This window comes from Oryctolagus cuniculus, chromosome 1 (assembly GCF_964237555.1).
Source record: "Oryctolagus cuniculus chromosome 1, mOryCun1.1, whole genome shotgun sequence".
Classification (NCBI taxonomy): domain Eukaryota; kingdom Metazoa; phylum Chordata; class Mammalia; order Lagomorpha; family Leporidae; genus Oryctolagus; species Oryctolagus cuniculus.
The window spans coordinates 183965237-183991906 of NC_091432.1; the positions used below are offsets into that span (position 1 = coordinate 183965237).

General features: G+C 37.2%; 1 protein-coding gene across 3 annotated transcripts in view; it reads left to right on the forward strand.

Annotated features, from left to right (window-relative positions):
• The window catches only part of FOCAD (focadhesin), a 381367-nt gene that overhangs the window by 307873 nt on the left and 46824 nt on the right, over positions 1-26670 (forward strand). For all 3 annotated transcript variants that reach the window (XM_002708074.5, XM_017340978.3, XM_017340982.3), the window contains 5 exons: positions 3382-3426; positions 10214-10322; positions 13679-13795; positions 16243-16481; positions 19586-19675. In XM_002708074.5, coding sequence (XP_002708120.1) covers positions 3382-3426; positions 10214-10322; positions 13679-13795; positions 16243-16481; positions 19586-19675 — 600 coding nt within the window. The remainder of the gene's footprint in view (positions 1-3381; positions 3427-10213; positions 10323-13678; positions 13796-16242; positions 16482-19585; positions 19676-26670) is intronic.

A 26670-nucleotide genomic window follows, 5' to 3' on the forward strand; every position in this document is an offset into this window, starting at 1 on the left:
TTCCCTTTCCCCAAGACATCTTCATTATTAGGAGCAACTTTACCATGTCAGGGCTTTAATTTCTATGGCAGCCTCTCTCTAGGGAGTTTCCACTGTATTATCTAGAAACGTGTTAGTGCTAGCACATTAAAAGCAACTTAAATGATTACATGAGTTGGGAAGAATACCTAGTCACATTATTATCACAGCAGCTGAAATGTAAGTAAAAGTACCCAAAATCTAAACAACTTTGTCTACAGCTCTAGGTTACTTTAATCCTAAAATCTGTCCAAAGGTTACTTGATTTTAGATTTTTATTTACTGACAGTGGACACATGTAGAAAAGCTGAACTGTGTTTATATGTGTGTTTAATTAATTCTACCCCAAACTATATTCTAAGCTTTAAAAAATAGCATTACAGTTTATGGGCTGGCGCCGCGGCTCACTAGGCTAATCCTCCGCCTGGCGGCACCGGCAAACCGGGTTCTAGTCCCGGTTGGGGCGCCGCATTCTGTCCCGGTTGCCCCTCTTCCAGGCCAGCTCTCTGCTGTGGCCAGGGAGTGCAGTGGAGGAAGGCCCAGATGCTTGGGCCCTGCACCCCATGGGAGACCAGGAAAAAGCACCTGGCTCCTGGCTCCTGCCATCGGATCAGCGCGGTGCGCCGGCCGCGGCGGCCATTGGAGGGTGAACCAACTGCAAAGGAAGACCTTTCTCTCTGTCTCTCTCTCTCACTGTCCACTCTGCCTGTTAAAAAATAAAAAAAAAAAAAAGTTTCAAAAAAAAAATAGCATTACAGTTTAAAATTTTATAATTATTGGATTTAAGACTAGAGATTAAGAATTTGGGTCTTACTTCCTATTTGTCATTATCTTTGCCCCTTATTTCAGTTTTATACTTTGAAAGTGATAATTTGATGAAAGTGATATATTTTCTACACTCTCCAAAATATATGGAGAGACCTATGGATGTTTTCTTGGGTGAAACTCATGGAATGTACATGTATAAGAGTGTGCAGGAACTAGGTCCCTAATTCACTTAAGAATAATTCAGAACTGGAAAATTCAATTTAACTTGCACTACTGATAAACTATATCCAAGGAAATGTTTGAACATCATCACTTAATTGCAGCTGTCTCAGATCCAAATAAAGCTATCCCTTTATTGATTACTTTAGAAAGTATTTATTTTCTGTTATGTGTCAGACGCAGCAGTAAGTAAAGTTCTAGTTTTGTCCTCCATAAGCTTATACTTGACTGAATGGGAATAGATAATCAAATAAATGGAATGGATTTTGATTAGTAGATAAAAAATAAAGTAAGATTAAGGAATCGAGAGTAGTTGATGCTGGGAGGATGATCAGGAAGAGCTTCTTTTTATAGTATAGCATTGGAAGGAGAACTGAAGGAATGGAGTGAGTGAAGTTGATACCTGGGGAAGAGCATTCCAGGAAGAAGGAACAGCAAATTGAAAGGCCCTGGGAGAATAGCTGAAAGGGGAACTGGTGTGCTATGGAGAGAGCAAAGAAGTCGAGGAGATTGGATTGTGGAGAAACTTTGTAGGCATGTGGAGGACTTTGACTCTGAGGGAGATGGAGAAACATTGGAGGATTTGAAACAGAGGCTCTGACTCATGATTTATAAGGATCATTCCAGTTTTGGTGTTAAAAATATTCCCTGGGGAACATAATTAGGATTCCACTGGCAGTAATTCAGACAAGAGATGATAGTGTTTTGGATTACAGGGTTAACAATGGAAATATTTAAAAATAAATAGATTTTTAATCTATTCTGAAGGTGGATTCTATAAGTTTTAAAGGATAATAATTTAAATGAAGGATATGAGAGAGAGATGGAAGTCTAGGATAATTCCAAGATTTTTAACTCTTAATAACTAAATGTATGGGATTCCCATTTGCTGAGATGGGGAAGATTGTAGGAAAGCACGGCTGTGTAAGTTGGAATCAGATTTTAGTACTTGCTAGGCCTAACGTGCCTAAATAGACCTCCAGCTGGAGATGGCAAGTAGATTGTTGACTATAGGAGTCTGCAGTTATTGGGACAGCTCAAGGCTAGAGCGAAAATTTCTGAATCATCAGTATATCGCTGGCATTTAAAATCATCATACTGCATGAAAGCATGTAGAAAGGATGGAGAAAATTTCAAAGTATTGCGCAGTGGAACACCTCAACATGTAGAGAAGGGGAAGGTGAACAGGAAACCTATAAAGCTAAAAATTGGTGATCAGTGATGTAGGAAGAGAACCGAGACTGGGATCTTAAAAGCCAAGGAAAGAAAATGTTCTAAGAAATGAGGGATCTGCCGCGAGGCTGCAAAGGATAGGGAATAGGAATTAAGAATTAAATTTAGTCCCTTTAAAGTCATTGGTATTCATGATAAAAGCTGTTTTGGAATAAGTGTGGGGACAAAAGCCAGATTATAGGAGGGGCTAGAGAAAGTAGAGCATGAACTAGAGTCATCAAGCATAGGTAATAATCTTTTAAAGTTGTGTTGCATAACAGGCAGACACGTGGCAGCAGCAGGAGAGCTTTTTCTTTTTTCAAGAGGATAGCTAATGGTATTTTCTCTTGTTAAGGGACATAATATAAGTAGAGTAGGAAAAAATTGGTGATGTATTTTTCTTTTGGCTCTAGTGTGATTATATATTCAAAGTTTGGAATTTTGTTGTATATACACACACAGTGACTAGTCCATATATGCAATCTGGAGGTCGCAAATTGATGTTTTGGTGAGCACTATGTTAAAAAGAGAACTAGAGTACGTCTTATTCAGTTTGGGTTGCTACAGGAGAAATACTGTAAACAGAATGCTTCACATAACAGAAATTTATTTCCCACAGTCTGGGGCCTGGGGATCCAAGATGAAGTAGCTGGTATTTCTGGTGTCTGATGAATCCCACTTCCTGATTTGCAAGTGGTCATCTTCTTATATTCTCAAGTTGGCAGACAGCAAAGAGAGAGGAAGCAAGCTCTCTTCTATTTCTTCTTTATAAGGGCAATGACCTCATTTATGAGGGCTCTACTGTCATGATCTACTTACCTTTGAAAGGCCCAACCTCCCATTACTATCTTATAGGGGATTAGAATTTGAATATATCAGTTATTTGAGGTGATACCATTACGTACTGCCTGCACCTTCCTCCTCAGTTAAACTCACGTCCTTTCCAACTTCTGCTAAGTGACCTATGGAATAGGAAGATGAAATTCTCTTAGAAGTAAAACCTTTACATTTTGCCTTACATTAAAGTGCTATATATATACAATATTAAGGTGTGAGGTTCTTATTAATTGACAAATAAGAAAAAAAGGTTCTTATTAATTGACAAATAAGAAAAAAAGTTGAGTTCTCACTTTAAGCTCTTACCTTTTTTCTACCTTCATTTAGGGTTAGAGACATGCTGACTGATGAGATCACCAAGACGGCTGCAAAGTAAGACCCATTTATTTTTCTACCAAAATTTTTTCATAAGTGTTTTTCTCCCCTTGATAGATGTATAGTTTCTTCCTTTAGGGAACTTTATAATGTTAAGGATTATCAAGTACTTTTCAATTATTTTTTAAAAATGACTCTATATCCTTTCTTACATTATGCTCATTTTTTGCTACATGAGTTTTTGTGAAAGTAACAAAAGCAGTGGACAAACACACGTGACTTCCACATTAATAGTCACTGAGGTCGAATTCTTGTGCTTTGCGTAAGATTGTAACTTAGTTCAAGGGAAAACAAAAGAGAAAGAAATCCTTGCTAAAGTGAGTTATGTGGGTTCTACAAATTATTAAATCTCAACTGCAAAGCGACAAGGATATCAAAGTAGTATTTTTTTTCATGTCCTTTGTATTATGATTCCGGTGTATGTATGTATTTATTTATTTATTTATTTAACTTTTATTTAATGAATATAAATTTCCAAAGTACGATTTATGGATTACAATGGCTTCCCCCACATACCGTCCCTCCCACCCACTACCCTCCCCTTTCCCACTCCCTCTCCCCTTCCATTCACATCAAGATTCATTTTCGATTATCTTAATATACAGAAGATCAGCTTAGTATACATTAAGTAAGGATTTCAACAGTTTGCTCCCACACAGAAACATAAAGTGAAAAATAATAGATGATTTTCTTTAAATGATGATGAAATCAGATCAGACCTATTGTCATGTTTAATCCCAGTGAGAGTCAAGTTGGGAATTGATAATTTCTTTCTTTCTTTCTTTTTTTTTTTTTTTTTTTTTACAGAAGATCAGTTTAGTATGCATTAAGTAAAGCTTTCAACAGTTTGCACCCCCATAGAAACACAAAGTGAAATATATTGTTTGAGTACTTGTTATAGCATTAAATCTCAATGCACAGCACATTTTGACAGGCAGAGTAGCCAGTGAGAGAGACAGAGAGAAAGGTCTTCCTTTGCCTTTGGTTCACCCTCCAATGGCCGCCACGCTGCGGCCGGCGCACCGTGCTGATCCAATGGCAGGAGCCAAGTACTTATCCTGGTCTCCCATGGGGTGCAGGGCCCAAGTACTTGGGCCATCCTCCAGTGCACTCCCCGGCCATAGCAGAGAGCTGGCCTGGAAGAGGGGCAACCGGGACAGAATCTGGCGCCCCGACTAGGACTAGAACCGGTGTGCCAGCACCGCAAGGTGGAGGATTAGCCTAGTGAGCCACGGCGCTGGCCTCCAGTGTATTTAAAACTCGAACTTTTAGGGGCTGGATTTGTGGCACAGCAGGTAAAGCCTCTGCCTGCGCCAGCATCTCATATGGGCACTGGTTCAAGTCCCATCTGCTCCAATTCTTATCCATCTCTCTTCTAATGACCTGGAAAAAGCAGCAGAAGAGCTGCTTGGGTTTGGCCTGGCCAAGCCCTGGCTGGTGCAGCATCTGGGGAGTTAACAGTGGATGGAATCTCTTCTCTCTCTCTCTCTCTCTCTCTCTCTCTCTCTCTGTAACTCTTTCAACTAAACAAATCTTTAAAAAATAAATAAAACTTGACCTTTTAAATACTAAAAGCTAGTGCAAAGCCCAAGTAGAAAGGCAATTTCAGTCATATCCTTAAGGCTATTTTAGCAAAAATTACTTTAGTGCTACTGCCTTGAGGCTTTTTATTTACCTTAAGCCAACGCTCATTAAGAAAATTATACCCTAATGAAATTGCTTGAACACTTTCTTCAGGTTCTTTTGTTAACAAGCTGACTAATTGTTCCCATCAGTGAGTTACCTGTCAGTTATATTCACTTCTCCCTTACACCATTACATTTTGCTGCTACCATTAACTTGGTTTCTTCTTAGCCTCCAAGTAATGTAGCTACACCTTTATTTTATTTTTTCAAAAAGATTTATTTATTTTTTTATTTGAAAGGCATTATCCCCCCTCCCCTTTTCTCTCTCTTTCTTACACACAAACAGAGAGAGAAAGAGAGAGAGAGAGATCTTCCCTTTGCTGGTTTACTCTCCCAAATGGCCACAACAGCCAGGTCTGGGCCAAACTGAAGCCAGGAACCAGGCACTCCATCCTGGATTCCCACATTGGTGGCAGGGATTCAAGTACTTGAGCCATATTTTACTGCCTTCCCAGATGCATTATCGGGAAACTGGATTAGAAGTGGAGCAGCCAGGATTCAAACTGGCACTCTGATATGGAATGTGGGCATCATAAGCAGCAGCGTAACCCACTGGACCATAATACTAGCCCTATAGATAAACCTTTAACATAGAAGATTTCAAGTCTATTGATATTGAAAGTCTGTATCATCTGAAATATTTTATTACAGAATAGTTTATATAGAATATTCTGTAGCTAAATAAGTTTTGCCTCAAAACCAAAAGCAAATCTACCTTAGTGTTAACTTCTACCAGAATTAATTATTTAAAAAAATATTCATTTTCATTTATTTGAATGAGAGACAGAGATTTTCTATCCTCTAGTTTATTCTCTAAATGCCCACAGCTGCTGGGGCGAGCCAGGCTGAAACCAGGAATTGGAAGCTCAATCTAGTTCTCTCATGTGAATGGTAGGGACCCAAGTACTTGAGCCAGCACCTGCTGCCTTCCAGGGTGCATATTAGCAGAAGATGAAAGAGCACATAGATCTGGGACTTGAACTCAGGCACTTCAGTATAGGATGCGAGTGTCCCAAGTGTTGACTGATGCTAGGCCAAATGCACACTCTTACCAGTAATTTCTTAAACAGGTACTTAACTGTGAAGTTAATCTGAGTGCACAATCACATGAATAGAAAGAGAAATTCTCTTCAGAGAGAGGCACTGGGGTGTGTGTGTGTGTGTGTGTGTGTGTGTATGTATATATACACATTTATCTTCTGATAAAATGAAAACTAAAGTACAGAGAGGCTCTGATAGGGATTCATTCCTATCAGCTTTTCCAGGTTGGTGAATTGCAGACATAGTAGAAGAGGGCTCAGCTGTATATTGAAGGGGAGAGAGAGGTGGAAAGGGTGGAGGTTTACCTTTGACCTTTACCTTTCATAATTTGTTCTATTATGTAATCTACTTATATCCCATTAAACACTGTGCTCTGACATTTGCAGCAAAAAGCTTGACTGTTAAAGAAACTATCTGCTCTCTATTGAGAAAAAAAAAACTATAAATTTGCCTCTTTAGTTGCTTTTGCATTTTCCATTCAAAAATTTTATGTCTACACATGTTTCATGTTTATATTTGCAAAGGATCACTTTGCAAAGAGAGTGTACTCACATGCTGTGTAGTATGGAGTAAAAATAATGCATGTTCTTATGATATGACCTTTTCATCAAAAATTTTAAGATATTTTGTAGACCTTATTTCTTAAAGCAATCCTGACAGTAGTATGCAGCAAGTGGGTAGAAGATATTTAAAGTCCAGAGGCTGAGATGTGAGTCAGCCAACTAGCTTTCTGTTCCTTTAACCATGGCTGCCACTGACTGGTTTGGGCAGGGTAAATCTTGTTTGCTCAGAGCCATAAGTGCAGGAAGTAAAATACCAGTCACAGGATTAAACTGATTTGCTCATTTGGAGGCATTTTTCAAGCATTGAGGACAGGGCTCAGGGCAAATCAGACATAGATAAAACCTGAGGATTGAAGGAAATTTGTTTTCATTGTTATTAGTTAAATAGATTAGAATTAGAAGATAAAAATTCCCAAAGGATTAGGTCACTTTACTAATATATAGTACTTTGTCTCCAAGAAAGCTTCATTGTAGTTCATCCTTCCTTGTACTTTTTAATTAAGTTAATGACATCAGTTTGTTGTAAAGGACAATTTAATTAAAATGTCAGTGGTATTGCCAGGATAAATACTATACTGATGCTGACATGTTATTATGCAAATTAGTCACTGCTGTTTACTGGTAGGGGATAGACATTTGAGTAACATGGTGATGAGTTTTTGCTGAACTAGCTTATAGATTTTCACCTGGCCAGCTTCTCCTTGAATTTCTTTTACTAAATATCTAGTGAGTTCTTTCCATTCATAAGAAATTGTTGCTGGACATATAGAGAATATGAAGACAATCAAGAGCTAATCATTGTACTTTGTGAAATATGTAGCTTGACTTAGGAATGCTTTGTGTAGATTCTGCACCAATTCCCTCTGCAGATTTATGTGCAAATAAACATTCAGTCAGCAGCCAAAGGTCTAATAACCAGAGGTTTTAAATTCATTTCTCTTTACATTTCAGTAAGAGTGGATGCTCAAGTATGTGAAACTTTTAAAATAAAGTAATTTAGGCCTCTATTTTCCAATTGAGGCTGAATTATCTTTCAGAATTCTAGGGTAGAAAAGGTACTTTCTATGTTATCTTGTCTAATATCCTTGATTTAGAAGACTTCATGAGCAATTTCTGGTGACCATATAAGTGTTTTCTGTAGGGGGATAAAAGCTAGGATCTAATTCTCAGATCACTGAGGATTTAAAGCTACACACACACACACACACATTTCAGGATTCATGAACATTTTGTAGCAGGATAGCCTTCAGGATATTCTAAACAAAGGAGATAATATTAGAAAAAAAATATTTAGGGGCCAGTGTTGTGATTTAGCAGGTAAAGCTGCTGCCTGAGACGTTGACTTCCCATATGAATACTAGTTCCAGTCCTAGCTGCTCCACTTCCCACGTAGCTCCCTACTAATGGCCTGGGAAAAGCAATGAAGGATGGCCCAATTCCTACCTGTATGTGAGACCAGGATGAAACTCCTGGCTCCTGGCTTTGGCCTGGCTCAGCCCTTTTGTTGTCGCCATCTGGGGAATAAACCAGTGCGTGGAAAATTTCTCTGTCTCTCCCTCTCTTTCTGTAAATCTGACTTTCCAATAAATAAATAAATCTTTAAGAATAAAGTGTTTAATTTTTTAAGGTTTATTTATTTATGTGAATGTTTGAGTTATAGAGAGAGATAGAGAGAGGCAGTGAGAGAGAGGGATCTTCCATCTACCAGTTCACTCCCCGTATGGCTACAGCTGCCAGGGCTGGGCCTTCTGTAGCCAGGAACCAGGAAATTTATTCTGGTCTCTCAGATGGGTGTCAGGGACCCAAGTACTTGGGCTATCTTCTGCTGCTTTCCCAGGCACATTGGTAGGGAGCTGGATTGGAAATGGGGTAGCTGGAACTTGAACCAGCACCCATATGGTATCATAGGTCGTGGCTTAACCTGCTTCACCACACTCTGGCCCCTGATTTTGCTTTTGTTAGATGGTTTTATTACTAGCATACCTAGGAATGCCTAAATCCTGTCTTGTTTCCTGGTCTTTTATTAGTAGTTGTATGTGAGCTCAGTAGTCATCATTGCAGAACCTAGGTTGGAGTCATCTGCTTGTATCTCAAGGCTTCCTTTTCATTCTTCTCCCTCATATGCCAATATAAATGTTGATATCTGACTAAACATTGGCAGGCTTCATAAAAGTATGAAATGAGGAGAGGTGAAGGAAATGACCAGTGTGCAGAGTGGGCCTTCACTGATCTAAGTAAACCACATGAAGTTGGGAGGGAAGGGTAGGTTGGGTAAATAGACACATGAAAGGACTTGATAATGACAAGCCCTGAATACCATTCTAAAGTAAATCAAAGCAAAAATGCAAGTCCACATGTGAACAGTAACTTTGTAACACCCACCAGATTACCTGTTCAGTTGTGACCATGGATTGGATCTGAAGCTACTGTGTCTACATGGGGAGCAAGACTTCCTTATTCCTTGTATCTGTTCTGGTCCTGCAGTGGGATAAGCAGGAAGTAGTTCTTGGAAGTATACACTGAATTCAGATTCTGTTCTCAGGATTAGGTTTTGGGGAACACTGTAGTTGCTGGAAGCCACAGTTGTATGACAGAACTGAACTCTCTGAGGTTGTGGGTGCTCTGTTGCCCAAGTTCTGTTTTGACAGAGTTGACAAACCATCAGTTTTTCATCAGTGTTCTATAGGGAATTTTCTTCTACAGTATCAGCTTGGATTTGTGCAATAATAGTAAAGGAACATTTTCAAGTGATTAGTTTGTTTGAAAGGTTTGATTTTCTTCCTGCTGAATTCTGAAATCAAAGGATAAGATTTTAATTGTTACTATTAGAAAACCACACTTTGGATAATGTAAAAGGGCAACTCTTAGTTCAAATGTTCTAAAATACATCTTTTTAAATTTTGCATCTTATCTGAGATCTCCAAATTATTTTTAGAAACTTTATGCAAGGTTCATGATTTAGGCATATTAAAAGAAAGAAGGGGAGAATGATAGTGACTGAGAAAAGCTGCCTTGTATCAAATTGCAAGTAAACTGTGCTAAAAGGGGTTCATGAGAAGCTGACTCCACACACTAGTGCTTTGCAAAATCGGAGGCCATTCTGTATGCTGGAATTATTCACGTAGCTGTCCTTGGTTGTGTTTTTAGAATAAATTGATAAACTTAAATAGGCCAAAAATGACACGGGAAAATATAGTTTAGGAAGCATGATGTGATATGATGAAGTAGAAATTTTTAGGGAAAAACAACTTAGATATGAACTTGGATTTTTAAGTTATAAAAAGTCATGATAACTATACATTGGTAAGAAGAGTTAAAAATCAGCACTAGCCTAAGGAGGATATAAACTGCTGGTATCAGGGAGCCAATAGACTTGTGTTGATGAGGCTGTGATTGAATGAAGTGCTTCTTAACATCTTTCTTCCTATAATAGATCCTTTTCTTCTCTTAGTTAATTCAGCATGGAATTCTCTTGAAATTTTTCTTTTGGAACAGAGAGAGTCCAGTGGTCAAAGGCAATGCGCTCTTGGCTTTAAGCAGCCTTGCTGTCGTCGTTTCCAAACATGAAGCCAGCCTTTCCTCAGATTCTGATGGGGTCCTGGAGGTGAGTGAGCGTGATGTAAAACGGTTGGTGTTTGAATGTGTCTTTAAGCTGGGCCCCAGATTCACAAGTTTAGATTCTGTGGTTTCGCCATACCAAGTAACACTAGTTGTTTCTTCCCTGACTTTTCTCTGCTGCTTTTCTGTTTTGCTTTCTCCATCACAGTTAAGTGGTCATTTCCATTTGAAGGTGCCAATTTTATGCAATAGAGGTTGTCTTTTTGTGATTACATCAGTGGTAACAAATCTTAGGAGGTTAACTAGACTTACTGAAAGTGAACAATGCTGTCAAAAAAATGATAAGTAAGAAGTGTTTACAGATTGAGAAAAATTGTACTTTGCATTTTAATTGTAGACGTCAATGACAAAGTGCCTATTCATTTTTGCAGGGCATTTATTTCTTAATTAAACATGTGACAAGCTGGCCACTGCTAATTTTCAGTGTACTTTTTCAGATAATTTATATCTGTCAAAATAAAAAGGCATGGATTTATTCTTGTCTTAAGCTCTATTATCTGGCAACTATCATTATCAGAAGACAGTATAGCCAAGGGTTAAAAAACAGGCTTTGGAATAGGAGAAACCTATATTTATATTTATTACTTCCACTTAGTAGCTCTATGGTCCATTTTCCCTTTCAGAATCTGTTTTCTTAGCTGTATAATATGGACACCAATGCTTACTAGATAGTAGTCTTGTGAAGATTAAGTGAATTACTATATATAAAAGCAAGACAAGACAGCTGTAAAACACTAAGCTCTCAATTTTAATAAACCATTATAGTTGGCATCAGCATCTACTGCTTCATTTTTTGCTACAGCAGTTGAAACTTTATTCCATGGTATTCAACCTGGGTCTGTCCTTGAAGAGTATCTCATAGCCCATCTGTACCTTTTATTCATGGTGATTTTTGGAACTGGAGAATATGTTATCTGGAGTCTCATAGAATTGAAGGCAAAGCTTAAAACTGGGGTTTGGGAAGAACAGGAACTGAGGTGACTTGGGAAGTTTAGGCAGCAAGTACTAAAGGAAGCATCTCAGCAGGCTACCCCACCAACAGAGTAATCCCTTCAGCTGTTTACTATCCTTGCATCAATCACTTAAAATTTATAATTCTAAATGGGTTAGGTGGGACAGGTAGCTTGATTGAGCATTTAACCAACCTTTGAATAGTGAAGAAAGATGTAATTCCCAAAGAGTGCTGTTGCTAGTAACTAAGGATAGGTACTATGTGACAAAAACTATATATATCTATTACATGTAGAAAAGACAGTCAAGGGATTAGTGCATGAATGACACACATATGGTTAACTTAATGAAAAGAAAGATGAAAATGATTTAGAGGTAAATGTTAAATTTTCTTAAAATACCCATGGACTATTTTAGCAGGGCAGCATTCTAAGTAAATCTACAATCTAAAGTTTTAATGTCCTTTTCTGTGATCCCATCACTTTGGTGTTAATTGTGCTGAACAATTAATTAATTAATTAATTGTGCTGAACTATTAGTTTTACAGTTAATTTGCCCTAGTTATAACTGTCTTTTTTTTTAAGATTATTTATTTGAAAGTCGGAGTTACATAGGCACACACACGCACACACACACACACACACACACAGAGAGAGAGAGAGAGAGAGAGAGAGATCTTCTATCTGCTGGTTTACTCCCTAGATGTCTATAATGGGCCAGGGCTGGGCCAGGCCAAAGCAAAAAGCCAGGAGACAGAGCTTTTCCCAAGTCTCTCAAATGGGTGGTAAGGGCCCAAGCACTTGGACCAGCTTCTGCTACCTTTTCCAGGCCATTTAGCAGGAAGCTGAATGGGAAACGGAGCAAATGGGACTTTCATCAGAGCTCATCTGGGATGCCAGCATTTCAGGTGGCAGCTCTACCTACTACACCACAATGCCAGCCCCTGGAGAGACTATCCTTTCTTCAAGGATTGATTTTAGTTTGTTTATCAAACATTAGTTGGTTGTAGTTGCTTATTTGAGTTTCTGGGTTTTCTATTCTGTTTCATTGATACGTATGTCTTTTTGTGCCAGTATCAAGACCTTTGCTTTTAACTGCCCTGTAGTATGTCTTAAAATATTGGATTGTTATGCCTCTGGCTTTGTTTTTGTTGTTTAAGATTTCTTTACCTATTTGGGGGTCTCTTGTGTTTTCATATTTTAGCATTATTTTTTTCTAGATCTGAGAATGTCAACGATATTTTGTTTGGGATTGCATTGAATCTGTAAATTGTTTCCAGTATTATGGACATTTTAATGATGTTATCTCCTCCAGTCCATGATTATGGAATATTTTTCCATTTTTTGTATTTTCTATTTCTTTCTTTAATGTTTTGTAATTTTCATTGTAGAGATCTTTTACATCCTTGGTTAAATTTATTCCAGGGTATTTAATTTTTTCTGTAGCTATTGTGAATGGGATTGGTATTACAGGTTCTTTCTTAGCTGTGGAATTGTTTGTGTATACAAAGGCTATTGATTTTTGTGTGCTGATTTTATATCCTGCAGCTTTACCAAAGTCTCATGAGTTTCAGTAGTCTCGTAATGGAGTCTTTTTGGGTCCCCTATATATAGAATCATGTCATCTGCAAACAGGGTAATTTGAGTTCCCTCTTTCCAATTTGTATCCTTTTGATTTCTTTTTCTTGCCTAATGGCTGTGACTAAAACTTCCAGAACTGTATCGAATAGCAGTGGTGAAAGTGGGCATCCTTGTCTGGTTCCGGATCTTAGTGGAAATGCTATGAATGATTTTCATAGCCAAGTTCTCCTTTAATGAGTTGGCATTTGCTTTATTTTGTTTTTTACTTTCTCTTTTCTACTCTCAAGATCATTTATGTTTTCCTACCTAATTTATCAATTAGCTAGGTGAATATTATGATTCTTGAATAATAACTAAATGATAATATAGTAGTGAGAAAAGTGCTAGATACATTACTCAAAGTGTTGTGGGCTTATTGCCTCCTTCATGAAATGATAAGTCACAGGACTGAGAGGTCTTGAATTGCTTTTTTTTCTGGTGCATTATTCATTTTAATCTCATTATAATTCACTGAACATAGGTGAGCTCTGAAGGACTCTTGGATATGTTTTCTTTTGCAGCCCCCATTCTCTCATTTCTGCTAAGTCTTGCATAAAAGGTAAAATAGTTTTCCTGTTAAGGACCAGGTAAGGATATGTATTTGTCAAGTACCTATTTATCTCATGTAGCCAAGGCAGGTGAAGCTTACTTTTTGATAGTAAAACTTCATTATTTAATACAGAAGGGGGATTGTATCCTGCATCTAGATTTACTGTTTAGATTTGTTTTCTTTTTTTTCAATTATCATTTCATTGTTGTTCTTCTTCCACAGGTTCAACCTCATTTCCTTTCAATGAAAGAGTGGATTACCATGGTGCTTGATACTCTTCTGGTCATTGTGGATAGCCATTACCAACCTAGAGGGCAGCTTTTATCATGGTTTTATTATGTAAGTGTTGGGAATAAAAAATGATCAGAAAACTCAAGGATTGACTCTTCTGACATCAATTGTTCACATGAAATCTGCAATACAATATAATGATCCTCAGCCCTGGTAGTAAAATAGAGTTATCAGTCAGTCTCTCTCTTTCACTCTCTCTCTCTCTCTCTCTCTCTCTCTCTCTGTGTGTGTGTGTGTGTGTGTGTGTGTGTCCTACAGAAATACTTATGAATAGGCTCCACTTCTAATTTAATTATTCAGAGAAGGGCCCTGGCCATCAACATTTTGAAGACTCTCAAGGTGATCCTAATGTGTAGTCAGGGATAAGGACTGCAATTATAGGCAAACAAATACTGATTAAAATGTGGGGACCCTAAGTTTGTAGTCATGATTTTTTCATTTCCAGTTATGTGAGCCTAGGAAGTTGCCTTGATTTATTTGGACTTTTTTTTTCCTTGTTTATAGAATGAGAAGACTGAACAGTAGCATATGTAGTGATTGTAGACCTAATAGGTTTTATTACTGTTGACTTGATACTTAATATTTATCATTTTATTTTTCTACTCTGTAAAATAAAAGCAACAGTTTATACTTTGCCAACTTGTAAAACATTATTGGAATCAAATTATATAAATTATTTAAAAATGTCTTGAAAGTGATGAAATATCCTGGGAACACATTTTCCATCTTCATGCTTGTATCCTAAGATTTGAATCAAAATGAAAACACTTTCCTGTTAAATTTTCCTTTTATTGGTTGGAGAGCATGACTGCTTCTGTGTTTGTGTAGAATTATTTTTGTTTTACCCTCTCACTGTCCATTGCTTAGGGAATTATAGTGATCATGGGATAATCAGCTGAGTCACAGAGGATTATAGCTGATTTGGATGAAAATATAGTCCCGATCCTGAACTGTTGCTAAGAATACAACTTTAGCCTGAAACACATTGCCTATGGTCTTCTCTGTATATTTTGTGTGGTTCTATCCTCCTGGCCCTAGGAATACTTGGTATGTATTCACCTGGGGCTTAGGCTCTGGAGCTAGATTTTTAACTAACTTGAGGACAAAAATGACTTACTAGATAACGTAGAATTAAATTAGAAGGGAAGTTTTGCTTAAAGAAGAAATTTGTTTATGATGGTTTGTTTTCTGTCAACAGTGTTCTTATTTGTATAATGATGGATGAATACTTCTTTCAAAGCTTATGTAAAAGTCTTTGCAATAATTATCTAGTCTAGTTATTCACCAGAACAGCACATGTGTGCAATCCTAAACAGTGCTGCTTAGTTCTTGCAAACCAGTAAAAAAATCTCTCTTCTAGACAGCTCAGTGTTGCACCTTACCTTTGTGATTATTATACTTTTCAAATTGTTTCAAAAGTCACTTACCTTATTTCCTGTGTCCTAGCATCTGGCTCATTTCAATAACATTTTCAGTTCAATAGTGCTATATTAACATAAAGTATAACTTAGTACATGTTTGCTTTTTATCCTTAGAATACTAAAGCTTAGTAAATGGGCATAGAATTAAAAAATACATTTTAATGTTTTCTGATGAAGGAGACAATACTGACTATGATGTCTCTGAAAATCAAAAATAGATAATAGAAATGATAAATGGGCTATCTTCCACATTTGAAATATATTTATAAATGTATGTGATATCAGTTGAGCTTTCGAACGTGGGATTCTTGTTGAAGCTTTTCGTATTCAGTTGCTCTGTCACTTTGTTAGGGCTGTTACTTATTTCTTTTCACATAATTACATATAGGAAGGAGCATATAGTGCTCTCCATTTCATTTTGAATAGCTGGTTATTGCTTTGTAACCAGAGGCTTTTAGGATTTCAACTTCCTTTTTAATTAAAAGGAATTAACTCTCTGTAGGAAATAATCCAACTACTGGGAAGTGTTCCCACCAAAATCTTTGGGAGACATGCCAATGGATCCCTATGCTAAACTTACACTTACTTCTCCACATGAAAACTTAAAACTCTGCCCTCCTCATTTTTTTTTTTTTTTACCCTGGGGAAAACGCTTAGCTTTCTGAACATTTAAAATGTGGCTTCATGGTTTATCCAAACTCAGATAGCTTTGCTATTGAGTTCTTCCATATACACACACACACACACACACACATCCATGTGGCTTTTAAAAACACTGAAATTGTTTCAGGCCATATTTATAGTGAAAGAATTCATGACCTTGAAGCAGAATAAACTTAACATTTTGTTTTTCTGCCAAATTTAAAAGGACATTATTAGTTATTTAGTAGAAAGTTGTTGAGTGAAAATAAGACAAACACACTTGGATTTTGAAAAACTTATTTTTATTTTTTGGTTGGCATGGGTGAATACAAGACAAACTTATATTATGTGATATGCTTTTCTGGTAGTTAGGCTTCCTTCATGTTTTAAACAAAGAGCTAACCCCTGTTTTCTTTCTTTGGCTTGTTCTAGAAATCTTATTCTGGTGAAAACACAGCTAGTGCCATTGCCCGTTCTGCTGCCGCCACGGCTTTGTCTCTCCTTGTGCCAGTTTTCATTATCTCTTGCAAAGAGAAGGTTGAGGAAATCCTGAACATGCTGACTGCCAGGTTACCTGGGAAACCAAGTGCTGATGAGTCTCAAGCCGTGCAAATCCATATGGGCCTTGCTTTGGGGATGTTTCTTTCTCGCCTGTGTGAGGAGAAACTCAGGTACAATTTATTGGAACATACCTGCTTTTCTTCTTTGTGATTTAAGCAAAGGTTTTGAACTCATATACACATATACCTAAATGCTGTACCTAAGCAATATGTGGTTGCTAAACTTTTTGGGGTGGGAAGCTTGATCCTTTATGGTTGAATTTATCTTTCTTGAATGCCATTTTATAGATATTAATGTATTTTAAAGTCTGTTAGTATTAAAGTGATTATTAGTCACTTGAAAATCACCTCATGCTCTGTTGAAAGCCCCAGGTTTGTCTGTGTAATATGCATCAGCAGAAGCCTAATCTTACGTGCTATAAGTCAGGAAAACCTTTTTTATGGCTCATATGGGATACAATTAATTGATGATCTTTATTGATATCAATGTAAAATCTTATGAAACAATTTGGGTATCCCTTGTGCCTAAGGAATGTTAGGGAACCCTGAATTACATGAGAACTATGTGTACTCAGCTTTAAATAATGTTTTTATCCTGTGCCCTTCCTATATTTTTTATAATCTTTAAATAGTCTTAATCTTTGCATATTATACTGTGTTCTTTTTTCTGTTTGCTCAGTTTTGAGCTGCTAGCTTTACCTTTGAATGAAGGTAATGGAATATCAAAGACTCAGGTGGAAAATTCCACTTATTCAAAATGTTTGCTTAGCACTAATCTATTTTAGTTTTGTTGTTCATACTATTTATTCTTTATGTTATAAGAAATCTTAGAATTTTATATATCCAGATTGATTACAGAGTGATTCAACATGAATATTTGGTTGTCATGAATATTTTGATGCCAATGACTTGGAACTTAGCCTAGTGTTCCAGCACTGGGAATAGGATAGGAGAGAGAGACATCCTGCTGTGATGTTAGATGTCCTTAAACTTCTATGGTTTTCAGAAATTAGTTGTGCAAGGGCAAGAACTTATATTGGTATGGATAAACTGGCTGATGTGCTATATTTAGATTTCATCTTGCAGCTAGTGGTTAAGTTTATATTTGTAACTTGCATAGTTTGGCACAAATACCACTATGTGAAACTTTTGTGAGAATTGCTATTGATCTGGGGAAATACTGTATTTCAGATGATCATTCTCAGCTCTTGAACACATCTGTCAGATGGTTGGGATGATTGGCTTAGTCACTGCCATCACCACTGAACTATGTGCAGAATACTAATTTTTTTGCTGTATTCTCCAGCACCAATACCTACAAGCCTGATTCTGGACATAAACAAAAACTTGCCCTTTGCATATCACCTGACTTTACATATCTTATGTATGTATATAACCGAGTTTAAAATATTTTTAAAGACTTAAAACTTGAAATTGATTTTTCCCCTTTGCTACTATGCCACAAATGGCATTCTCTTCACCATCTGTGTTCATGCTCTTTCGTCAGTATCTTTTCAAGCAACATATTTTGCAACTAAAAATGAGCTGTGGCAATTTGATTCTAGGCAACTCATTTCCCCCTATCCTGTCTCTGGCTCCTTTATTCATTAACTTAGGATGGGATGCTGGTTTTAGGGCCGACAAGAATGCATTTGCAGTTAATTTAATCATTTTACCTGGAGAAACTTTTGACATTCCCCCAGAACACTTGTTACTGGTTTCTAGATTGCCTTTCACCTCTGTTTATCTACTTGACTTTGTACTCGTGGAAATCCCTGGGCAAAAACGCCAAGGAACTCTTCCCATAACTGAGCATCCCTAGAGTAACTGCAAATGTTAACTTTGCCCTAATGTTCCTGTATTTGATAGCATCTTCTGCCTCCTTAGGACCCATATATTAATACTGTAGTCACTAGTATATTTAGTCATGGCTACCACCTCCCCAGTTTCTTGGAACAGAGGTATCTGAAACGTAAATGTTTTACTAAATAATGACAGTGTCACCAGATAATGGCATTTTTAGGAAAAGTTTCTCTTTTTTTCTAAGATATAGGTAAGTATTTTAAGGGTGTTTGACTCTGATGATTAGTGACATCAAATAAGTGACCCCAAAAGACCACTTAGGTACAAGACATTCATTCTAAGAAAGTAAAAAATTCCTTTGTAGTAGAGAATTAGGACTGTCAATCCTGTATTTTTTTTTTTGCTAAAATTTATGAAAATGTCTCCTGAATTTAAGTGCCAAGTAAAATCTCTTCTGAAAAGTACATTATTTCAAAGCTTCTCATGTGTGCCATAACCTCCAGAGGATGCAAGTATGCTCTTTTTAGTATTTAAGATATTTGAGTGTATTTTCCTCCACAGAACAACTTTATTAAGACTTCATTAAATCTGTGTGTATGTGTTTTCCTGTGCGTGTGCGTGTATGTTTCTCTCATTGCAAAATATAATTCTTCACCGTGGGGGAAGTCACTGTAGTCATGGTTTGGAAGACATTATTTAAAGAGCTGGCTGCCTGGTTGGCATTCTTGGAACTACAGTCCACCAAATGGATCCGATCCGATGCAGCAGCCTGGGAGCTGAGGTGTGAGGACACCTTAGTAATCAAGGGCCAGCAATGAAGCCCACAACTCTGCCATCCTGGTTCTCATCAAGCCAGTTACAAAACCCACATCAAGTACTGTATAAAAGTAGAATATACAGCTAGGGTTCATTTCCCCTTTTAAAAAAATGTAAAAAAAGAAAAGAGCTTATGACCTCTGAATTGAGATGTGAAATCAGAAGTGACAGTGCAAGAGAGGTTTGGGATGATTATTAATTAATCAATAAATAATTAAGCTGATGTCAGCTTAATTAGTTATTAAATATTTGGAATAAAATCATTAGCATTCTTAGAAATATTTATTTGGAATTGTTACTTTGGCTTTTATTTTTCAGTGATTTAAAATTAAAATATGTTGAAAAGTCAAAAGTAGGAATTGTACAGTTTATTATTACTGTAGGGTTGTTGTGCAGAAACCCAATTATTGAATAATTTCTCTGACCCAGTTTTCTCTGTGAAATAAGCATATGGAGATCATCAATATTATTCCTTTTTAAAATAAAAGAGATGCTGGCATTTCAAGTAAAGTATTGAGAACAAAATTTTGTTTTTAAGTATTTCATATAGTTAAATGAATTTAAATAATTCATTTTCTACCTTTATCTTTATCCAGTGATGTATCTGGCCAACAGATGAATCTTCTTCTGATGAAGTCTTTAGATGCCCTGGAAAACTGCTGCTTTGACACTAGTCTTGAATACAAGTATGTTGTTTCCATTTCCATTCTAACAGATACTTAGAGATTGGTTCCTGCTATGCCAGAAAATTTGAATGCTGTGGTGAGATATTGGTAATGCTTGATCTTGAATACCTTTGCCAGATTTTCATAATAATCAAGAAACCAAAACTTCATTGTTCTGAAAACTGTGTTTCAGTAAGTTTGTTTAAATACAAAGCAACAAGTATCCCATTGTGGCTTCTTCCTTTATATAAGACTTTAGTTTTGTTTCGTACTTATCATGTAAGGCATGTATTTGGGGACCTGGATGCATGACTTAACCTTTTTAATGGTCTGTTGAAACTGTTTGAATTTGATTGGGCTAAGAGAGCTTTTGAATGATGTTTTGTGTTTCCTTGTAACATTCATTGACTAGGGAAGCAAAATAGAAACAAACATTGTTATATCAGGGGTTCTCAGCCTTAATATATCTTTTGTCCCCTTACACAACTGATGTTTCTTAAAATTTTGTATATTAAATTAGATATCTCAAAATTTATTTTCTCACTCTAGTATTGAAAGGTATCAAAAGGAAAAAGAACTAATCAGGAAATAATATATCAAAAAAGAGTGTTAAACATACTTGTTGAAAGAGACTTTAACATTTCAGTCTATGTGACCTGTGTGGGTCAATGTGTATGTTTTTGTTAAGCTTTCAGAAATATTGACACCAGTGAGGACCTACATTGTAACTTGTTGGACTTCCAAATATTTTGGAACCTCAACTTTGAATTCTCTGCAGTTCATTGTTACCAGGAAACACAACAGATTATAAGCACTAATCTCTAGTTTATTAACTCATTTACCTTTTGCTATTTTGGGCACTGTTCAAATATGAGTTAAATCAATGACCATTAGGAACTTAAGATCTAAAGCTACATCCATATCATCTAGCCTGTTAGACCAAGAAAAGAATAAATTAAAAGGTAGAGGTAGCTGCAAGGATAAAGGGTTTCATCTTAAGCAAAGTGAAATGTCCATGTAGTAAGTGAAAATTACAGAATCTTCTTTCAGATGCAAGCTAGGATTTGACAGGCCGTAGACACTTGCCTACTTTATCAAGAAACAATTTAAACAACTGACATAATAATTTGATTTGAATTCGGCAAAAGAAAGAGTTTAATGTTGTTGCCTTTTATAACCAAGAAATAAGAAATTTCTCTCCCCTGCTGCATGTTTGTCTGTCTTTTCTTCCTCCTGCCTTCTGTTTCCCTCAAAGATGTTCATCAAAGCTGTTTCTCAGCATGTTATGAAGATAAAAAAAGTGTAAGATGCTGCAGACTTTCAGCCAGTTTGAATAATCAAGAATGACTTTCATGTGTCATCTCCATTAGTTTGCAGGAACGTGTTTGAATATAGGAAGGACTGCATTGTCCACCATATGAGTGTTTATGTACACAAAAGCTTTGAATGTCTAAGAATATTAATTCTAATTAATTAATTCTAAAATCCATTTTTCTTTGTTAATAAGATTCTATTCATTTTACCTTCTTTTTTGAGTCTCTCCTTCTTAATGAATATCTATATTTGGGAAAAGGTAGAGTAGACTGGAAAGGGAACTAGTTCTGCAGAGCAAAGTAGAATAGGGCACTCAGAACTTTCCTGTCCATTTAGTGAAAACTTGCTTGTCTATTAGATCCCTGTTAAAAGCTTGGGTCCTTCAAGAAGCTTTTCCTCTGCCCTCATCCAACTGCTATTATTTCTACAGTTTACTGAGATTCAGTATTTTGTCATTCCTAATGTTTTGTGGTTATCAGTCCTTATGTACAGTAATCCCCCCTTACCTGTGGTTTCACTTTCCTTAGTTTTAGTTGCCTATAGTTTATCATGGTCCAAAAAATATTAAATGGAGAATTCCAGAAATAAACAACTCATAAAGTTTAAATTGCATAGCTTTCTAAGTAGTGTGAAGCAATCTTGAACTATCCCACCTGGGACAGGAATCATCCCTTTGTCCAGTGTATCCACACTATATATTCTACCTCCTCATTTGTCACTTAGTAGCCATCCTGATGATCAGATCAACTGTGTTCAAATAATTCTTATTTTATTTAATAATGGCCCCAAATATGACAGTAGTGTCTATTTTATTACAGTATAATCTTATAATTGATCTGTTTTGAGTTATTGTTCTCTGAGTCTTATATACTGATTAAACTATCACAGATATGTATATACAGGATAAAGCAGAGTATTTATGAATATTGTCTTTGGGTTCAGGCATCCATTGCAGGGGATGCGAAATGATTTAAAATGTATCCTGTGTTTATAAGGGGTGACTACTATAGTTCTGTCTGTGGTTTTAGATTCAACTAGTAATTATCCAGTAGTCACATACCCAGCTAAACATTTCTGCATCTGTTTCTCTTGTAATTAAATTCTAATCATAACCTAAATACGATACTAAAACAGGAATCATCATCACTTTGGTTTACAGATAAAGAAAGTGAATCTCAGGAGACTTGTTCATGGTCAAAGGCTTAATAAGTGTCAGTGCTAGGTCATCTCACTGCAAGGCCACTTTTCTTTTTTGTCCAGTACAGTATAATGAACACATTTCAATAGGAGAAAGGAAGCAATTTAATGCCTGACCTATTATGTTTGTTGTTTATTTTTTTCTGGCATGCATTATCCTCTATTTAAAAAAAAAAAGGTTTTTTACAAAGATTCTGTAATTATTTGAAAGGCAGAGTTACAGAGAGGACACAGAGAGGCACATTAGCAGGGAGCTGGATTGAAAGCTGGAACACAAGCCAGCGCCCATATAGCATGCTGGCACTGCAGATGGTGGCATCACCCACTATACCACACCATTGGCCCTTATTTTCTGCTTTTTAACTTGGCTGAGGCCAGAATGGCTGGCTCATGGTGTAAAGTATACCCTAGTCTAATGATACTGCAGGAGTCTAGGGAAGTCCTCACTTAAGTACTCGAAGTGTTACAAGGAGGTGGCTAATAGATCTGGGGGTATGTTACCTCAAGTGATAGAATTCACCCAGAGCAGATTCCTCACGTTTCCCTGATTCAGTGGGCTTGTCCCTGCTGAGAGGACTGAGCACCTGGGTGGGCTGGTGTTTGTGGGCACATAATTGATGTTTTGCTGCCATCTAGTGGTATTTTGTTGTGCCATTGCAATCCTCACAGCCCTAACTGTAGTCACGCTATCCATCACAGACTTGAGCTTTGCTTAATTACTATTGAGCTTTTCCAAACATGATAACATTTGTATAGCGCTTTGTAAAGGGCAATGCGCTATACAAATGTTAACTGTTATTAGAACTAATTATTAGATGGCCTTGCTCTTAATCTGAAGGATTGCCTACAATAAGCCAGGGAATTCAGATTCATCTCTGGTTAATGTTAGGAAAAATTATCATGCTATCTCAGTTGATATAGCAACACACATCAGAATTACATAGTTTTTAAGTATCAGGATTTGTTTTTGCTGGTGATGTTTCAATATAAGAACTCTGATGATCAGTTACAAAATTCCAAAATTCAAATTTTGTTTATTTCCAGTTAGCACTCCAGTATAAAATTTATGATGACACTTAAAAAGCATAATTGTATATCTGATATTATCAATTGTTTTTATGCCATCTGTCTGAAACACCAACACTTAACTTCTTTTTGTTTTCATTGGATAGAAAGATCTGAAAATTACCTCTGCCTGAGCTATCCTTGGTGTAGAGCTGGAAGACTTAAGAGAAGCTAGAGTGAAGTAACTGTGTGGCAGTGCTGAACAAAGCGCCTGGGGGATCTTTAAGACTTTGGACAAAAATAAATTTGATAAAAGAATTGATGACCAATAGAAGAATTGGCCATCAGGAATAAAGCTTTAAGACTACCTTCTTGGTGTATACTGGACAATCAAGACAAAACAGAAGGAAACTTAGAAAGACAGTAGATGATACATTCTAAGATATTTATATTGGTATTTGTATATAAATAGTTCAGTTTTGTATTCTTAATATTACAATAGCAAATTATTACCATCATAATGATGTATAGAATCATTAGTGAATCATAGCCATGCCTAATAATAATAATAAAACAGTGATAATTTTTAGACAGGTGTGAACTAGAAACTGGGATATATTTTTCTAGACCTCTCTTTATATATCCTGTGATGATAAAGGAAGAGCTTCAGTCTAGTTGATAGGCTCTTTTGTTGTTGTTGTTGTTGTTCCCAGGAGAACCTAGAAAACAAGACTTGGACTTTTTCTACTGGAGAGAGATGAACCTTAATATTTATTTGAGTGAGCTTTGGAAGGAATCTTTTCCCACGGAACTCAGCATTTCTCTCTCTCTCTCTCTCTTTCTCTCTCTCTCTCTCCCCCACTCTCCCCCTCTTTCCCTCTCTCCCTCTCTCTCCCCTTATGTGTGTATGTGTGTCACTTTTAGTTTTAATGATATGTGATTATTGTAAAATTTACTGTGTATGAGTGAATGACATTTTCCATTTAATTATTAGCATCTCTCTTTCTTAAATTAGTCTGGCAAAAACCAGAAATTGAGTTTTCTTGATTGATCCTTGAGTGATACATTCAGTGAATTTTACTGCTTATAAATTTTGCCTCTAACTAAGCCTATGAGTTAAATCTTTCTTCCCCTGTAGATTTTTCTCTCCACTTTAGACTTTCTTAATACTTGTCATGTAAGGGTGGACTTTAGCTTAGCAATTAAGATACAAATTAAGATGCCTGAGTCCCATGTCAGAGTGCCTGGGTTCAAGTTCCATTTCTGGCTCTTGACTCCAGCTTCCTGCTAATACACTGGCAGGCAGTAGATGATGGCTGGAATACTTGGATCCCTGTCACTCATATTGGAGAACTGGATTGAGTTCCCATTTGGCTCTCATCTTTGATCCAGCCCAGTATGTGCCATTGTGGGCATATTGGGAGTGAATCAGTAGATGGGAGTGTTCTCTCTCTCCCTGCCTTTCACATAAATTTTAAAATATTATTAATTTGATCAGTTTTTCAGCATTCAATAAATATTGATTGGGGCCGGCCCTGTGGTGCAGTGAGTTAAAGCCCCGCCTGCAACCCTTGCATCCCATATGGGCACCAGTTCAAGCCCTGGCTGCTCCACTTCCCACCGAGCTCTCTACTATAGCCTGGGAAAGCAGTAGAGGATGGCCCAAGTCCGTGGGCCCCTGCACCCATGTGTGAGACCTGGGAGAAGCTCCTGGCTCCTAGCTTCAGATTGGCTCAACTCCGGCTGTTGCAGCCATTTGGGGAGTGAACCAGCAGATGGAAGATCTCTTTCTCTCTCTCTCTCTGTCTCTGTCTCTGTCTCTACCTCTCTCTTTCAAATAAATAAATTAATAAACCTTTAAAAATAAATAAATATTGATTGAATGCCTGTCTATGTATTAAGCAGTGTGCTAGGTGGCACAATGTTATGGTGAGTAAGAAACAGAAAGCTGTCCACCCTTGTGGAGCCTGTGGCTAGGAAAGAAATGAACCCCCAAATAATCCTTATCTGAATTTATAAGTAGTATACTATTTATAAGTAGTAATACTATTATTATAATTATACTATTTATAAGTAATATTCAGATAATCCTTATCTGAATTTTAAAATAGTATGAAGTAAGTTAGTGTAGTTGAATATTAGAGAGGTTTTCTGCTAGGCCAGGGAAGGTGTCGTGGAGGAAATAACATTTGGAATCCTAAGGATATATAGCAGGACCGGCACTGTGGCGTAGTGGGTTAAGCCGCTGCCTGCAGTGCCAGCATCCCATGTGGGTGCCGGTTCAAGTCTCAGCTGCTCCACTTCCAATCCAGCTCTCAGCTATGGCCTGGGAAAGCAGTAGAAGATGGCCCAACTGCTTGGGCCTCTGCACCCATGTGGGAGACCTAGAAGAAACTCCTGGGTCCTGGCTTTGGATCGGCACAGCTCTGGCTATTGCAGCCAACTGGGGAGTGAACCAGTAGATGGAAAACCTTTCAATCTCTCTCTCTCTCTCTCTCTCTCTCTCTCTGCCTCTCCTTCTCTCTCTAACTCTGACTCTGACTATATAAAAAGGATATATAGCAGTTCAGTAGTCAGAGGAAATACTCATACTTGTCAAAGTATTCATCAGCTGTTGTCTAGTTATATCTTTGGTCTAATTATGTCAAATTTTTGTATGCAGCAATATAGAAAGATAGCTAAGAAAACATTCCTGTATATTCTAAATGATAAATGAAATCTTTAGATGTATTCTTATCAAGAGTGGCCTTTCCCTCTTTCAAATCAGTGATTTGTCTTAAAAGCATGCAGTTTTCAGGTGATAGTGACTTAACTAGTTGGAATTGCATGTTAGCTGAGCTTAAGTTTTAACAGCAGTTTTGCCTAACTAATGATGGATTATTATTGCAAGTAGCTTCTTTACAAAATATTTTTCCAGTTCCAGATTCTTTTGCAATAAAAACTGGAAAAACACGCCTAACCTAAGATACTTTGCTTTCTTTTAATTATTTATTTGAAAGGCGGAGTTTACAGAGAAAGAGATCTTACATATGCTGGTTGACTCCCCAAATGGCCTTAACGGCCAGGGCTGGACTGCTATCTGGTCCAAAGCCAAGAGCCAGGAGCTTCCACCAGTCTCCCACATGGGTGCAGGTACACAGGACTTGGCTGTCTTCCACTGCTTTCCTAGGCACATTAACATGGAGTTGGATCAGAAGTGGAGCAGCAGGATGTTAATTGGTGCCCGTATGGGATGCCAGTGGCACAGGTGGCTGCTTTACCTGCTATGCCACAATGCCAACCTGATACATTGCTTTCTTGGAGGCCTCCCATCATGACATTATGCAGAGTACTGAGAGGGACCCTGGGATTGGCAGATGGAACAGAAGGCTGAGCATCAAAATCTCCTTGTCCTGGCCATGTGCTGCTGGAAATCTCTTAGCAGATATGGATGCTCCGTTCACACAGAGGTGTTGACAGAAGCACCTAACATGTTCTTAAAATGCTGGGAGGGTTCTTGA